At 59.4% G+C, this 17,382-nt stretch overlaps 1 protein-coding gene across 2 annotated transcripts; it reads left to right on the top strand.

Annotated features, from left to right (window-relative positions):
- Positions 1-1,082: 1,082 nt before the first annotated feature.
- Positions 1,083-16,442, top strand: RBPMS (RNA binding protein, mRNA processing factor). Of its 2 annotated transcripts, XM_055798014.1 has the most exons (9): positions 1,083-1,201; positions 7,876-7,953; positions 8,488-8,526; positions 8,663-8,725; positions 9,469-9,619; positions 10,486-10,616; positions 12,470-12,539; positions 13,930-14,035; positions 14,800-16,442. In XM_055798014.1, the coding sequence occupies exons 1-7, from the start codon at positions 1,139-1,141 to the stop codon at positions 12,530-12,532; spliced, it is 588 nt and encodes a 195-aa protein (XP_055653989.1). In that variant the 5' UTR covers positions 1,083-1,138; the 3' UTR covers positions 12,533-12,539; positions 13,930-14,035; positions 14,800-16,442. The 2 variants fall into 2 exon arrangements, with proteins under 2 accessions (XP_055653989.1, XP_055653990.1); XM_055798015.1 differs by lacking the exon at positions 10,486-10,616.
- Positions 16,443-17,382: the final 940 nt, after the last annotated feature.

The following is a 17,382-nucleotide window of genomic DNA, read 5'->3' on the forward strand; positions in this document are numbered from 1 at the left end:
GTCCTGTGTCCCATGTCAATGGAACTGTGTCCCATGTTCCCAACCTTGTATCTTGTGTTCCCAGCCTGTGTCCCATGTCCCCAGCCTTATGTCCTGTGTCCTTACCCCTGTGTCCCACATCCCCAGCATTCTGTCCCATGTCCCCAGCCTTGTGTCCAGTGTCCCTAACCCTGTGTCCAGTGTCCCATGCCCCCAGCCTCCTGTGCTGCATCCCCAGGCTTGTGTTCTCTGTCCCTAACCCTGTGTCTAGTGTCCCATGTCCCTGGGACTGTGTCCTGTGTGTCCTGTATCCCTAACTCTGTGTCCAGTGCCCCCAGCCTCCTGTCCCATGTCCCCAGCCTTCTGTTCCATGTCCCCAGCCTTGTGTCCTGTATCCCTACCCCTATGTCCATTGTCTGCAGCCCATGTCCCATGTCCCCAGCCTTCTGTCCCGTGTCCCCAGCCTGTATCCCATGTCCCCAGCCTCCTGTCCCATGTCCCCAGCCTTCTGTTCCATGTCCCCAGCCTTGTGCCCTGTGCCCCCAGCCTCCTGTGCCACATCCCCAGCCTTATGTCCTCTGTCCCTAACCCTGTGTCCAGTGTCCCATGTCCCTGGGACTGTGCCCCATATGTCCTGTATCCCTAACTGTGTCCAGCGCCCCCAGCCTGTGTCCCATGTGCCCAGCCTTCTGTCTCGTGTCCCCAGCCTTGTGCCCCATGCCCTCAGCCCCGTGCCCCCAGCCTCCTGCCCTGTGTCCCCAGTCTTCTGTTCCGTGTCCCCAGCCTCCTGTCCTACGTCCCCAGCCTTGTGCCCCGTGTCCCCAGCCTCCTGTCCCATGCCCCCAGCCGCCTGCCTCGTGTCCCCAGCCTCCTGCCCCGTGCCCCAGGCCTGCCCCGCCCCCCCCCTCCCGCGCCCATGACCCCGTGTCCCACGGCCCCAGCCCTGCCCCCCCCCCCCCGCTCCCCCGCCCGGCCCCCGGCCCGCCCCGGCCCCGCGCCCCGCCCCGGCCCCGCCGCTGCCCGCCGCCGGCCGGCCCCAGCCCCAGCCCCAGCCCCAGCCCCAGCCCCAGCCCCAGCCCCAGCCCCAGCCCCAGCCCCCGCCCCGCCCGCCCCGGACGCGGCTGCCGCCGGCGGGACCAGCAGCTTGGCCGCTCGCACCATGAGCAGCCTCCCCGCCGACCGGGAGGGCGGCCCCGCCGACACTGGCCTGCCCGAGGAGGAGGTACCGGGCCGGGGGTGCCTCGCCGCGGGGGGCGGGGGGGGGCGGTGTGTCTGGGTTTGGGGAGGTCGGGGTTTTGGGGGGGGGTGTTGGTCCGGCATCCCCCTCCCCACCCGCCATCCGCGCCCCCCACGCCGGGGGCGGCTCCGTGCTGGAGGGGGCCCGCCGGCTTCCCCGGCCCCACGTACCGGGGGCTGGCGGGGGGGGCACCGGCGGCGGGCAGCGCATCCCCCCATCCCCGGGACACCCCCGCATCCCGCCGGCATCCCCCCGGGGCTCCCCGCAGGCGCGCCCCGGCTCCCCGGGGCAACCCCCCGGGGCAGCCCCCCGGGTGTGGGGCAGCCCCACTCGAGACGCGCAGCTCCCGGGGTGGGAGGGCCCCAAACCAGGCTGACCCCCCAGCCCGCGGGGCCGGTGCCTTGGGGGGTGCCGGGCACCCCTCGTGGGGCTCACCCCAAAGGTGTCCCCAACAGTCTCCCCCCCACGGGAGACCAGCCCCCCGCCCCCCGCGGGGCCGAGAGCGGGCTTTCTCCCTTGCGACCGCCAAGTTCCTGGTTTTGCCCGTGACCTTGAGATGGGAATTTGGACTTTGGGAGTGTGAGAGCGGCCGGGGCAGGATCCTCCGCGCCCTCCCCTCACTGCCTGCTCCGGCCGGGTTGTCCTGGGGTCTCTGGCTGACGGACAATGCCGGGGCGCACCACAGCTCCGCTCGCCTGCCTTTGGTTTTATATTCCAGAGGTGGTTCTGACACGAAACTTCCCAAAGTTTCCCAAAGCGCCCCAATAATAGGGAATTTTCTTGCTGGCAGCCTCGCCGGGTGTGGGGCAAACCATGCTGCCCGGGTGCTTGCAGGCGCTGCGGCTCGGGGGGACCCGGCGGTGGGAGATGGCCATGGAGGGCCTGTTGCCTTTCCCGGTGGCACGGCATGCGCTGCGCTGGCCGTGGGCAGCCCTCGCCCTGCTCCCGGCTGGATCCGGGGGGCCGGGGGCCGGCCATCACCCCCTGGCCCTTGGGGATCCCCTGACCTTGCAATGCCGCTCTGCCCGGGGGGGGGGCTGCTGGGGATGATGAGTGGCCAGAGGGGACGGCTGCGAGGTGCCAGGGTCCCCTGCCATGCTGGGGACGTGTGAGGAGGGCAATGGCCGCTCGTGCTCCTCCAGTGCCAGGCAGGTATTTTCCCTGCACGAGTTTTTCCCAGCCGTGGCTGGAAGAGCCGGTGCTGTCGAGTATTTGCTTAAGCGCAGGGGAAAGGGGCTGCCCAGTTACTGCGCCCTACTCCTCCCCAGGGCTTGCCTTCCAGCTTCGTGCCCCCCAAAAAAGAGGGAGAAGCAGCGCCCATCTTGGGACGGGTGTCAGTCAGGTGGAACAAGCCCCCCCAGCTGGCAGGAGTCCCGCTGCCTGCTCCCGAGGTGGCTTCCCCATCCCTCTTGCCTGCCCCCCGTGAGGGACCTCCCCCCCGGGACAGGGTTGCTGTGGGCTCGGGGGGTCCCCACAGAGGAGCATGGGGGGTGTGGGGGGGGGCAGAACAATTTGGAAAGGAGGTCACGTCACTTTGGCCAGGCGAGAATGGCATGTAAAAGGCTCGATGGAGGCCTTATTTGGTAGCGGAGTGGCTCTGGAGAGCCCGGCTCGTGGCCCTCATCCCCATCCCATGCCAGATCCCTCACCCTGGGGGAGCGGGGAGGGGACCCTAGCACTGGCTTCTGGGGGGAAGGTGCCCGGTGAGGGGATGAGGTTTGCCCCTGTGTCGCACCACGCCATGCTCCTGTGTCCTTCCCTCCTTTGAGCGTGGGGTTCGGAGGGTTTGGGACCAAAGCCATGGGTGGGACACGGCCATGCGTGACCCCCACCCGTGCCCGCCACTCCTCTTTTGCAATCCCCCATCTGCTCTCTTGGCTTCTCGCTGGCTTTTCCTCCACTGCTTCCTCGTTCCAGCCCCGGCAGCTCCAGAATCACTCTTCCCGGAGGGCTGCTCCTCTCCTCCCATCCTCTGCTGGCCATTTGGCTACCGCTCTGGAGAAACGGCTACGAGTGGCGAGGCTGGAGGCTGAGCCCACTCCTCCCGCATCCCAGGGCCACTAGAGCCAGCGTCCCTCGGCCTCGGCCTTGTTTATGTCGGGGAGTTTTGCGGGCTGACGGCATGCGTACACACAGCACAGGAATCTAAACCCAGCCGAGGAGGACGCTCCATTAGCAGAGGGAGTATTTACTCAAGGAGTAATCCCCGCGGGGCCGGAATGCACCCCGCCGGGGGTGGGGGTGGGGGGGGGGTGGGGGGGTGGAGGGGGTGGGAGGCAGAGGCAGCACCCTGCTTTGCTTGGGGGGGTCAGGGCGGGGGGAGCAAAACCTCTGCTTCCCTGTTTTACGGCTGGACGGCGGCCCCGTGCCGTCCCCCTCCTGCTACCACCGGGGTCCAGTGCCCGGTGGTGCCTCCCCACCGGCGGGCAGCCAAGCGGCTAATCGGCTGGTGGAGAATTAAAGCAAGCCCCCATGGAAAGGTGGCCGCCAGGGAGCTGGGCTCGAAGGAGACATGAAATGCCTCGTGAATGAATCACCCGTCCGCCTTCCGCCTCTCCCTGCCGCCCCCCGGGCCTGTTAACGTTTACCAGGGGGGCTGGTTTGGGCAGGGGCAGGGGAGTGTGACCGGCACCCGGCATCCCTCGGGGCACCCAGCATCCCTCGGGGTGCCGCCATCTGATGGGGGTCCAAGGCAGCCAAATGCCTCCCCGGCTCACCTTCAGGACGCAAACCTGGCTTGTGGCTTCACGTGAGGAAGAGGAGGAGGAGGGCTGCCAGTGCTCCATCATGGACCTCTTCATGGTGGGACCATCCTTGGGCCATGGTCTGGAGACCCCAGCCACCTCTTGGCCTGGGTCCCTGCACGTCCTTCTGTGTCCCCAGCCCAGACTGTCCTGGCAAACCCCCCAGACTCTGCAGCATCCCTTGAACTGGTCCCAGACAGGACACAGCATTTTGGGGACAGCAGAAGGTGATGGTGGGACATGGGGGAGCAGAGGGGAGAGGGACGGGCCAGAAGTGGGATGGATAGCTTCCTAGGGAGAGGAGAGTAGGAGAAGCTAGGAGAAGACTTTCTGCAGGGATGATAAACACCAGGAGGGGAAAAACCAGGAGCGAGGTGGCAGAGGTGGCATCCAGCAGCCCTGGCAAATCTGGGGTGCAGCAGCAGGAGCAGAGGAGGACTGTGGAAAGAGGACTTGGTGTGTTCCTTGTGCAGTCCCGTGGCTGCCATCCCCGCTGAAGGGAGTCAAGGCTGTGGTCACTGCGAGGTCCTGCACCCATGGCCAGCGGCTTCCAGGAGCAAACATCAGCACTGCTGACCTGGAAGAAACCTTTGGTTCACCCCAGATTGTACCAAGAAAGGAGAGATGGAGAAATGCTCCACCAAGAAGAAACTAAAAGATGTCTGTGGAGCAGAATGGAAATGAAACAGCTCGGGGTGTCCTGAAGCGGGGGTGTTTGGGCTGTGGGACTCCCACCACTCTGCTCCAGCTCCTTTTGCTGAGCCCTGCTGGGGACCTGGAGGTCTGACCCATGTCCCCCAGGCTGCTCGGGAGTACGCGTCTTGCCCGATCCGCCTCCCAGAAGCCGTCATTTTTCCCTGTGGAAGAGCATACACCTGCCTGCTGGCCAGGCAGTTCTCTGTTAAGGCCTTTTTTTCCACCCTCAAGGGCAGGATTTTGTGCTGGGAGCGTTTCTGGTAGAGGATGGGGGCTGAATCCCTGGGATCTCGGCACAGGAAAGCCTGGAGCAGCTCCCTGCGGGCTGAAGCTCCTCTTCCATTTAAGGGCAGGAGTAATATTTCCGCCTAAAATCTTCCCCTTGGCAAAAGGATATCCGTCCAGCCTGCTGGGAATTGTCCCTGAGGACGCTCCCTTTCTCTGCCAGTCCCACCTCATTTTAACACAGCCCAGATCCTCCCACCTGCTTGTTACCCAGCCCAGCCGAAGGATGCTGTTTACAGGATGCTGTTTACGTAGGACCTACTCAAATATCCCTTTGGCTGGGTGCACCAGCCCCTCCGTAGATTTTTGTGGGGTGCAGATGGGAAGCACCTAGGACCTTGTATCTCCTCCCTTCTCCCAGCTCTCAAACATCCTTTCGGGACTGGAAAGCAGCTGGGGCATCCTTTAGAGCCCTTCTCCCTCACCCCCTCACCGCTGTATAATTTTACGGTTTAAAACTTGGCCGACCCACGTTTGAACTTTCAAAGAAAACAAGTCATTACTGAAGAGGAGCCCTTCCTTTGCGAGGCCGAATTTCGGAGGATTTTTCAGTTTTTTATCTCTCTCATCTCTCCGCTGCACGGCTATGGGGCTAAATGATCTGGCAAGATGGGCTCTTAGGGGTTTGGATTTCAGGGACGTGGCAAATTGGCGGCGGGTTCTCCCCTGGAGCTGTCTCGACACCTCTGGTGTTTCATGCAGCTCCCTAGGGAGAGGGGAGGCGAGAAGCCAGCCTGCCGTCCCTGCGCGAGGGATGCTGCAGGCAAGGGGGGACAGGCAGGGATGCTCAGCCTCCTCAGGAGGCAGACCCAGCTGGGAGGATGGATTCCAAGCTGGTTCCCTGGATAGCAGCGGCCACCCTCAGGCAGACCTGTCTGAAGGGGAATAATTTTTTCCCGTAGGAAAGAGTGAATTTGCCTTCTTTACATTGAATTTCATGGACATGAGGGTTGCTCCTCCAGGTGAATCCTTCCCCAACCCCTGCCAGGAGAAATTCGGGCAGTGTCTCCATCGGTGTAGCACTGAATGCCTTGGGATGCTCCATCGCCCTCTGGTCTCAGAAGTTAGGCAGAAAGCAGGCAGGGGTCCCCCAAGGTGCCCTTGGGGGGGCCTTCCAGTCCCCCCATGGCTGGTCCCAGTAGAGGGGACAGGCTACAGGGTTGTACCTGACTGCAGCCCTGGCTCAGGAAAGGCTGAGGACATGCCTGCGCTGCTGGAGCTCTCAGCATCCCTCTGGGCAAGGCCATGAGCATCCTTTCTTGGCCGGAGCTGGGCTTGCTTTCCAAGTGGAGTCAAGCGTCGGATGGCCATACTTTCACAGGTGGCTTGTTTTCTGGCAGCCCCCATGCACCCAGCGTGCACCCGGCGATGGGTACCAGCAGCGATGGTTATCACCTCACTGGGCTGTTGACACAAGGGCTATATGCAAACAGCCTGGAATACCTTTTGTTATTTAATAGATATAGGTCAGCCAGAGGTTTTGTTACACAAAGCGGGAATGTTTGCTGCTCCTAGGCTGTGAGATGGGGTAGATAGCTTATCTGCAAGAGAAAGAAGAAATGTCAGTAGAAGAATAGCCTGGGCTGTCTGTCTCTGGTTGTTTCATATGTCTGTCCCAGCGAGTAGGGTGTGCCTGCCCCCCCCCCCCCCAAAAAAAAAAAATTAAAAAAAAAAAAATCAATGTTTTCCCCTCCTTCAGCCCCAATCTGGCAGCTTGGTACCTGGGGTGGGTGACCTTGGTCTAGCCCCTCCAGACCAGCTCTCACAAGCCATGTGGGTGCCTGAAAAAATAAGCTACAGCCATCAAATCCTCCAGATGGCCTCCTGGAAAGATGCTACGGCAGCAGCAGGAGTGGGGCTGGCTTGCAAGCCTGAAGCTGAGGGGGAGAGCCAGGCAGGGACCCCACCGACACAGGCACCATCCCTGGGTGCCCCAGCAAGAGCAGAGGTGGTGGGTGATGGCACTCAGTGTCAGACCTACCCACAAGGACACGGCAGGGCTGAGGCCAAGCCAACCGCTCCCTCCCCAGGGGGGTCTGAGCCTAAATACAGCCCCTGAACCATGGGCAGTCTGCGTGGGTGGGTGGAGGGTCCAGGTGGGGCTGGTTGGGGCTGTTGGCACCCCCAAGCTCTCGTGGGTCTCCAGCCATCGGTCACCAAAGTGTCTGGATGAGATTTTGGGGATGAGGAGAGGGGGGACCGGCAGCAGATCCAGCTGTTGGTCTCCTGCTCCACACCACTCCACAAGTTACAAGCTGGTTGTAAAGCAAAACCATCCCAGCACGGGTCTTGCCCCGGTGGGGTTTGCCTGTCCCCAGGGAACCCCGCATCCCCCCTCAGGGTCTGTGGCAGCAGGGTTGCTGCCAGCCGCCCTGGCTTTGAGGATGCTGCACCAAGGCAAACATTTAGATCCACCCAAAAGGAGTTAAAACTCCTTAAAAGGTGATTTTATAAACCGGTGACAAGCTGCTTAAAACCAGCCCCCTCCAAAACAGAGCCATTCCTCCAGGAGGAAGAGTTGGGATTTGCTTCTCCCAGTCCTTAATGAGCTGCTGCAATTAAGCAGAGACAATAGGCATTGTCTGCAGAGTAAGGCTCTGCTGGGGATGCCAGGAGAGAGCCTGTTTGCCAGACCAGGGTGGAAGGTGCCGCGATGCTGACAGCCTTTTTGACCCAGAGGGCAGTTGCTGTAGTGAGGACGGGTCTCGGTTACCTTTCCGTGGCATCTTACCAGTTTCCTCCATGGTCACCCAAGGGATGGGGATGCCTCTCCCAAAAATGCCACATCCCCCAAGTGTGGCTGAAGGCTCGAGGTTCCCCTCAGGCTGCCATCATCCCTGTGGTGTGCCACCACCTAAGGCTGTGGGAGATGTGGGGGATCCCCAAGCTAAGAGTGAGGGAGGGTCCCCAGGAACCTCCTTTCTTCTTTTCTAGGTGAGGACGCTCTTTGTCAGCGGGTTGCCTCTGGATATCAAGCCCCGGGAACTTTACCTGCTCTTCAGGCCCTTTAAGGTACTAGATTAGGGAGGGGAGAGGGGGGTGGAAGTGCAGGGCTGGCTCTGTGCCCCATCCCTGTGGCCCCACCAACCCTGGGGGATCTGGGAGCCCGCTGCTTTCCCCCAGAAAGTCTAATTCGGGCACTTTATTCACAGAAACAGTTCTGCACCTTTTTGCCCCCAGTAAACCATAGGAAGATGGCATTGGGCACTTTGATTGCACCAGGGTTTTAATTGCACGTTGATTTGCAGCCCATTTAGCAGCAGAAGAGTGCTGGCTGCAAACCTCTCCAGTCTCTTCACCCTGCCAGACCTGCAGCTCAGGCACCGGCTCTTTTGAAACACAAAGGATGATATTATCAGGCATCCAGCATCCCAACACAAATCCAGCAGCAGCGAGTCCCCATGCTGGTGCTGAGCCTTAGTGAGCTCCCCCCATGGCCCCCAGCTGTGGGGCTGCCGGGTGGTGGGTGCAGGAGGTTTCCCTCTCCAAGGAGCAGCTGAATCACGGGCATCTCCACAAACACCCTTTTTTATTCTTTCCTCGCAGGGGTACGAAGGGTCTCTCATCAAACTCACCTCCAAGCAGGTAGGCGCCGCTCAGACCAGGGCGATCACCCCCCGTCACGCTTCCACCCTCCTCCGGTGCTGCCGGTCACCCGGGTAAGGGTCCCCCCAGTGCCCTGCCACCCTGACTGATGGTGCCCCCCCTCCTTCCTCTGCAGCCCGTGGGCTTCGTCAGCTTTGATAGCCGCTCCGAGGCAGAGGCGGCGAAGAACGCGCTGAACGTGAGTGCACCTGGCTGCTCCATTTTTGGGGGATTTCCCCCCCCTCATTTTCCTGTTGTCCCCAGATATTCTCCGAATTCCTCCGTCCCAGGGATGTACATCTCCCACCCCAGCTGGCCCCACAGCATCCCCATCCCTCCAGCCGATCCCCATCGGCTGTTCTCATCTGCATCCTCCCCCAGGGGGGCTGCATCCCCCTCGCCTTTCCCAGGGCCCTGCAGGAAGGCTGGAAGCTTAAGGATTAGAGCCTTAGATATGAGTCAGTGAGAGGTGCCTTTCCCAGCCTCTCCTGTTTCTTCAGCGGGAAAAATCCCTCCTAAAGCTGCAAAAGCAAAAGCAAATTTCGCTTTCCTTTAGCAGCTCCTTCTGTGGAGAGAACCTCATGAAAACAGTCACGGGGAGAACCGCATGGAGCCGGTTCTCCGATTCCTTGCCGGGTTTTGGTTTGGTGGTTTTTTTTGGGTTTTTTTTCCCCTTGTCTTCATTTTCAATGTAAAACTTTTTTTTTTGGCTCTGCTAATCCCTCTGGATAAGAGCTGGGCTGCGGGATGCCGACTGCCAAATATGGTGCCGATGCTAAAGATGCCGGAGGAATGCAAGCCGCCTCGGGGCCGGCAAATTAGCTCATTTCAAGGCTGGAAGTTGAAAAAAAAATAATAAAAAAATAACGAGGAGTTATTTTTGCTGCAGGGCTGGCACTTGGTGGTGCTCACCTAGCCGCCATGCCTCCTTCCCTCCCGCAGGGCATCCGCTTCGACCCCGAGATCCCCCAGACGCTGCGGCTGGAGTTCGCCAAGGCGAACACCAAGATGGCCAAGAGCAAGCTGGTGGGCACCCCCAACCCCAGCACACCTCTCCCCACCGCCGTACCTCAGTTCATCGCCCGGGAGCCCTGTAAGTACTGGCCCTGGCCCTCCCCAGGGAGCCTCGCCATGTGCCCCCCCCCCGCCACCGCTGCAATGCCAGCAGGCTTTTGGGGTGGCAGGTGCCAGGGGTTGCCCTCGTCCTCATTTGCCTTGGCAAAACGCCTTATTCAGGCAATTTGATGTTGCGCGGAGATCATGGGTGGATGTGGGGATGCGGGGCTCCTGGTGCGGGATGCTGGAAGGTGCTGGGATGGGTGCTGGTGGGGAACGCCATGCCCAGCGGGAAGCGGCAGTGCCAGCCGCACACGCCAGCCTGGTGGCCGTGGGTGCCCAGAGGTGGCTGCCAGCGCTGGAGAGGAGCCGGTGGCAGTGACGGCTGCCTTGGCACGGCGTGTGGGAGTGGGACGAGCCTGCAGCACTGCGTGACCGTGCTGGCAAGTTTCTGAGTGATGGCTTGGAGTCTCGGTGGAGACCTCAGCGATGTCCTGCCGTGAGCACGCCGTACCCATTTCTGCTGCTGGAAGAGCTCTTACGTGGACGCCGGTTCCTTGCCTCGTTGCTGCGTGCGGGCACGAGCTGCACGCTCTCCTTCGTGCCCATGACACCGCATCCCCTGGGCAATGAAACCTCACAGTGACGATGTGCCCAGCCCCACGGCATTGCTCGCCACCAGCTGAGCCCTGCGTTTTCCCAGCGGGAGCGCAAGCTCAGTGCTGGCTCTGCGGGTCGGCACACCGACTGGCATGCTGGCACTTCTCTGGGGGAAGCTCTGCTCCTGCTCGTGCCTGCTCTGGGGGGAGAAGGAATGACCGTCGGTGCCATCATGCAGCACGTGGGGCGGTGAGGGCCGCGGCGCGGTGTCACCGTTAACCTCTCCTTCTTCTTTTCTTGCAGATGAGCTCACAGTGCCTGCACTTTACCCCAGTAGCCCTGAAGTGTGGGGGCCATACCCTCTGTACCCAGCGGAGTTAGCACCTGCTCTACCTCCTCCTGCTTTCACCTATCCCGCTTCGCTGCACGCCCAGGTAATTCAGATCCATCCACCACCACTGCGCTCACCCCCCCGCCCCAGACCTGCCCCCCCATCCCCTCGGTGCTCGCCGCACCACTAACCTCTGCCCGGCTAACAGGCACTCACTGCCCCCCTCCCTGAAATTTAGGGATGGCACCCAAACCAAGCTGAGCGCGCGGGCAGCACTGCCTGCCTCTTCCCAACGCCTCTCTCTGCCTTCCTACCTTCGCTCTTGCCCGCACCAGGGGCAGGCGGGGAGGGAGGGATGCTCGCTGGGGCTGGACCGGCCCCGTCGCTCCCGGCACCGAAGAGCCACCCAGCTGCTGGCACGGTGCAAGCTGGGGGCTCCCGAGCCCCCAGTCACCCCTCAGGCATCGCTGGGATGTGGCTTTGTGTGATGCGGGGTATGAAGCAAAGCGACTCTGATGGGGAGGAGAGGGTGAGCGAAGCACAAATGGAGGACCCATCTATTATTGACGAGGTGCTGCTCTTCTCACAAGTGCTCTTCTGCTGGCTGCCACCACCAGTGGCTCCGATGGCAGCACGTGGCCGTTAAAAATTAACCACCCGCCTCGGGAGAGGAGCGGGGAAAAGAAGAGAAGAAGTGGAAATGGGGGTGGCGGAGGATTTCTTTGCGGCACCAGCCTTTGGGATGTTTCCTAGAGCGGCATCGCGGGGATGCCGGGAAGAGACCCCCGCCTTCGGGGGGACACGGGCAGCTCCTCATCAGCTGCCATCACCACACCAACATCATCCCGGCTTTCGCTCCTCACTGCCGGCTCTGGCTTGGCGGTGAGCAGGAGGAAACAAGTGCACGGAAACAGATTTTCTGGATAAGCCACATCCGAAAGGCTTTGGCCCTGGCCTGCTGGAACTGAGCCGGGTTATCCGGAGCCACCATCGCTGGGAGCCGGAGGCAGATGGGGGCTGGTTTGAGCAGGAGGGTGAGGAAAAGCACTCAGCATACAAACCAGCCACAGCCTTTGGATGAAACTCCGACTTTTCCGGCCCTGCTGTTTATAGGAAGAGCAGCGGTAAATATTATTGCGGCTACATATTTGCCTTGTCAATAATGGCTAACAGGCAGCACCTGTGCTGCTCGGGAGGCCAGGGGGATGGCTGGCAGAGGAAACGGAGGTGTATGGAGGCCCTGAGAGCCCCCTGGGAAAACCCAGGCTGAGACGTGATGTTGGGCACTGTTCCAAGAAACGTTATCCGTGTGGTTACAAAGCCAGCACAGTGGGGAGGATGGTGGTGGCACCTTTCCTGTTGCCCCTGGGTGCTGTGGGGAAGCAGGCAGCACTGCTTTGCTAGGGGCTGCAGGCTGTCCCCGTGCCTCCTGCAGCGGCCGGTGGCAGGATTTCGGTGGGGAGCGTTGGAGAGGGCAGCCACCATCCAACCCGGAGCTCCTCGCTGCAGGGTGGCCTCCCCAGCTGGGTCCTGCACGGAGCGGTGGGACGGGGAACCTCGGATGGTGGGGCCAATGTGGCATTATCCTGCAAAGCACCGAGTGCACATGGGCCGTCATCGAGAGCCACTGGGTTTTGGTGTCCTGACATTTTCTGCCCCTGTCTCTTGTGGACTTTGCAGATGCTAAGCAGGGGTGAGCCCACTCCTGCTTGGTGCAACCGCGGTGCTGCCAGCCCGGCTCGGTCCTGCGGCAAGCAGCGACGCCAGGGGCCGTGCTCAGCCCCAGCTGGTGTTGCTGTCCGAACCGGAGCCGGGATGGCTGTGCTGCTTGTGTTTGGACCTCCATCCACCCTGTGCCTGGGGAAGGCCAGGAAAGGGGAGTCCCGGAGGCAGCCAGCTCTTGCCAGGGTGGGCAGCCACTACCTCTCTCACCCTGCGCCCCTCTTGTCTTTGCAGATGCGCTGGCTCCCTCCCTCCGAGGCTGGTTCTCAGGGCTGGAAGTCCCGTCAGTTCTGCTGAATGCCGGGTAAGCGCTACCTCTCCGTGCCCATCCTTCTCTGGTGCGGTGGGCTGGTGGCCACCTCCACCCTTACCCTGAGCTGTCCCCTGCTGCCACTCTCCAGCAGCCCAGGGCGGTGGCCAGACCATACCCTTGCGCTGGCGAGGCCACTTTCTGGCAGGTACCGCAGGTCCGGCCGCCCTCCCTGCCCCCAGGAAAGGGACATCTCCACCGTCGTCCACCCCATCACCCACCCACCATTGCTTTCCCAGATATCCCGTGCCTCACGGCCCATGCTGCTGCAGCAGCAGAGGCTGCATGCCCCGGGGGCCGTGGCAATGGCACGGTCCTACAAATGAAGGTGGCAGCAGGGCCGCCTGGCTGAAGGCAGCCTCACTGTGACGCAAACAGCTCGTTAAACCTTAACGAGAACCCTCCTGGCAGCCCAGGGCTGCCACAAGAAGCGTGGCGTTACCGAGTGCCTGTCTGCCCAGCCAGAGCGAGGGGGCTGGTCTGGTTACACCTCGGACCTCTTCAGATGAAAAAAAGCCTTGCAAGATACGCTCTCCAAATAACTCGGCCTTTTGTGGATAAACACAAGGGATTCAAATGGAAAAGGGGAAGGAGGCTCTGCTGATGCTGAGCATTGCTTTCCCCGTGATCCCAGCCTGCCCTGACCATCCCAGCCCAGCCGCCATCCCCCGCCGCTGCTGCTGTCCGCCGGGAAGTCTCCTGCACCACATCCACTCCAGCCTGTGGAGAAATCCCATCAGATCCAAGGAGGTGGGAAGGCTCCGGCATCGGCTGCCCATCCTCCCGTGCCACCGCTGTGCCTGTCCGCCTGGCACCCACAGGCTGCGCCGCGGCCATGAGGCTTGCTCAGCCGGCGAGGGCAGAAGGACCGGCTTCTTGGGTTCAGACCCGGGACTTGGATCTACAAAGCATTTACCGGCTATTTTAGGCCCAGCAGATAAAAATAGGGAGTGGTGATGCTTTGGGAACCAGTGGTTCTTCCAAAATACGGAACCTGCCAATGTTTCCAGCTAAAATTGAAGCAGAGCCGTATTTGGGAAGGGGAGATGAGTGAATCCCTTGGATCAGGTCCACCTCCCCACAGCAATCCCAGCAGCCGCAATGGGCAGCAAGGGTGGAAGGCTGGGGACCTCCTGGCTCCCCACCAGGCTCCTCTGGCCAGGGCGGGCTATGGCACAGCCCAGCAAGGTGTTCTGCTGCTGACCCGGCTCTCCTGCCTCATCCTCCCTGTCCTTGCTGCGTGGAGTCCATCAGGGCAGGGTTAAGCTGCCAGCTGTCCCCTTAGGAGGCACCGATCCCGGCCACTGCAAAAATAACCTCTCCCCGCAGTGCACCCCGGCTGCGCCTGCCAGTGTCCCTAATCCTTGGCTGTGTCCTTTCGCAGGTCTCAGGTGTGTGATGGTGGCCTACAGTCAGTCTTGTGGGTATTAATGGAGTCTTCCAAGGCGGCTACTGGGTTGGCATGCTCTCCACAAAACCACAGTGTGCTGGTAAGGCTGCAGCACGGCGCCCAGCCGCGCCAGGGGACGCGGCCCCGGGGGGGTTTGCTGCTTTGGGGAGGGGGTAGGGGGGCAACCAAGCCAACATGATGTCCCTGAAGAAACGGGCAGTGAGGCAGGCGCGTCCCTGGGACTGATCCCTGCCGGGTGGCATCGCTGCTCCCGTTACGGCACAGCACCTCCAGCATGGAACCATGGCTCTGTCATTCCCGTGTTTATCGTTATATCTGGGGCGAGAGTTTCGGCAGCCGAGGAATGCCTCTCGGCTTTGAATTACCCCCGGTAATCTCATCTTGCTGCTGTCCTGCTTCCTGCCTTGGATCAAGAGACTGAATTCCTCTTAAGTGCAAAATTCAACTCAAACTTAACTCTCGGCTTCCCAGCTGGTGCCTCAGTTAACAGCCCAGGGGCTACAGCCATCGGGAGGAGTGAACTGGGACCAGTGTGGTCCTTCCCCCCTGCCTGGGAAGCCCCGGCTCTCCCCGCAGGCATTTCCCACCTTGCTCTTTCCTGGTTAAACAACTGTCCATGGAGCTCCGTCACTGCATGCACTGCTGTCACTGCATGTACTGCGCTCCCTTCCTCACCCTGTTTCCCAAACAAGCCTCTCCCCCACACTGCGGCACGGGAGCTTCCCCGCAAAGGAAGAAAGATTAACCACATTCCCTTTCCCACTTTGCCTCAGTCCAAGATTGCGGCTGCTTTTTTTTTTTTTTTTTTTTTTTTTGTCTTAACACCTCTCTCTGTTGTTACAGGCTTGAAAAAGAAAAACAACCCCTCACACGTTTGGATTCCTCCAAGACTTTCCCACAGCCTCTATCACACATCTGCTCTCCTAGAAGAAAACCGAAAAGCATACCTAGTAATAATATTTTCCTCTTTTACACTGTATATTTGTAAGAAAGAGTGTGTTACTTCTGAAAGCATGGTTTGACAGGCATCGCTGTAGTGTTTGAAAAGGCTTTTCAAACAGAACCATAGGAAAGCAGACTACAAAAAAAGCGAAACGAGAGCAAGTATTTTTGTACCAAACCTCCTAAATAGGACAATCTTACACTGGGTTGGACCACAGGTTTTTGTGCTTGACTTTTGAATGCGTGTAATTAAGAGTCTCTATCCACCCCCCCCTGCCCCATCAGCTGCATGTCGAAGGCATGATGTTCACGTGCGTGCAGATGTTGAGACACACGATTCGGGTTTGTAGGAATTGTGCTCCGGCTGTTACAGCAAGACGTCTGCGGACACTTACAGCATTCCCATTTTCTTCCCAGTTGTACCAAATGACAACCAGGCAGGACAATCAGAAACTTTCTTATGGTGATTTTTTTTACCTTAGGGCTATGTTAATAGCTTGCTGTGCAAAGCTTCGGCATGGTACAACGGCTCGGATCAGGGATGGGCAGACAGCCCGCACATGTAGCAAGGTGACAATTTGCCTCCTCCTCCTGCGATGACTGCTTGAAGTTGTTACGGGCAACGTAAACTGCTGTATGAGATAAAGAAAACAAACCCTCGGTTCGCCAGCTTACTCAAGGTTGGGTGTGAGTCCCGAGCGAGTCGAGGGGCTTAGACACGTTCCTACCGTTACGCCAAAGTGCTGGGCGGAACTGGGGTTTTAGCGTTAAGGTTATGCTGGTCCGGCTGCTCACTGCGTAGCATTTCCACATTTCCGTGTGCGAAGACAAGAAGGGAGGTTGCTAACACCCCTGGGGCAGTATCTGTCACCTTTACAGAGATAGCGTACCAGCAAAGAGACAGCTGACATGCTAGTCTCCTTGCTCCAGGAGGAATTGGAAAAAAAAAATTTAAAATAGAGCAAACCAAACCAAAACCTCAAACAGATTTCAGTTTCTTGCAAAAGGAGGCGCAAAACTAATTTCACTGCCTTTCCCCCCCTACCCCATCCCTGCTGTAGGGTACACCGAGCTCAGCCACTGCGCGGGCTTCACCATAGCTGGTTTCCCAGCTGCACTGAAGACATGGGGTGCCCGTGGCCTTGTGAAACACCATAACCTTTTTTTCTTCCTTCTTCCTTTTATTCTGTGGGTGGGCCAAAATAACATGGCTGAGATTTCGGCTGCCGGAGCTGGGGCAGGGCGGGAGGGTGAGATGGTGTGATGGGAAACTGTCCCGTTGGGGTTTTCTGTAAAGAGTGGGATTGATAAAGGCGACGTGAGAAGAAATCAATTCCAAGACAAACCTCTGAGCGGCTCTATAAGGAACGATACCAGCGTTTCCAAGCAACGGACTAACTCTTTTAGCAAACTATTTCCTGTAATTTGTCTTGTGGAGAGGAGAGAAGCTTCCACATTGTCTACTCCGCTTTTGGAAATACGTTTAAAGGTACTTTTCTATTGTAATTTTTTAAAAATAAAACCAGTGATTATTGTAAGTTACACGCAGAGCGTCATCGTGTGCTGTGTCTGTCGGGAACAGGGAGAAGGATCTCAACATACACCCCTCGGGGGCCTTGGGGAACAGCAGCCTTCTTCCTCCCTTGGGGTATTTGAAGGCAATGCTCCTGAGGGACCACTGAATTTCCAGGGCAGATACCATCGGACCGTTTGGCTCACTTGGATGTCTAGGAAAGCTCCAAAATCCAGGCTGGAAGGATCAGCAGGCTTGAAAGAAATGACTCCTAAATTTACAAAGATGTTATCGGTTAGTTTTTAAACCTACTAACCTTGGCACTGAGCGCAGGAGCTAAGCTGCAATTTTCCATGAGCTCAGCCACAGCAGAGGCAAACGTAACCTAGAGACGAAGGGCCAGATTATCGTGGTTTGTTGTTTTTTTTTTTTTTAACATGCTGAGAATTTTGAAAAACTGTTCGTAAGCCCAACCTAGAAATTCCTCCTCCTTCCTCCACTCCGCCCCCGCCCTGATAAATGTGACCAGCATCCCCAGGAGCCTTGGCCAACGGGCCAGGCTCTGAAAACAAAGTACCAGGAACAAACTCCAGCTTAGCAAAAGCAGCCCAGAGAACGGTGTGTAAAGGACATGATTAAAACAGGCTACAAACCATCGAAGGCGGAAGAACAAGGCATGCTGGTGTGTTACTTGAAACCCCCGGCTGGCAGGGATGAGCCAGGGAGCTAAGCCCTTAATGTTGGATGCTAATCCCCCCGCAGCCACCGCAAGTCACGGCTTTGTTTCCGAGTTGCATGCAGGGGAGAGGTTTGTTGGCAGGCCTTGGGAGGAAGGGAAGGGAGCTCCGAGCTGTCAGCGCAACGCACTGCTCAGCCCAGCTGGTCAACGCCATCGTCCCAGGCACCGCTTTAGCGAGCTGTGCATATGCTTTGGGGAGCGGATTCAACAGTAAACATCCTCCAGCTAAGAA

The sequence above is a fragment of the Falco peregrinus genome, chromosome 2 (assembly GCF_023634155.1).
Source record: "Falco peregrinus isolate bFalPer1 chromosome 2, bFalPer1.pri, whole genome shotgun sequence".
NCBI classification, from domain to species: Eukaryota; Metazoa; Chordata; class Aves; order Falconiformes; family Falconidae; genus Falco; species Falco peregrinus.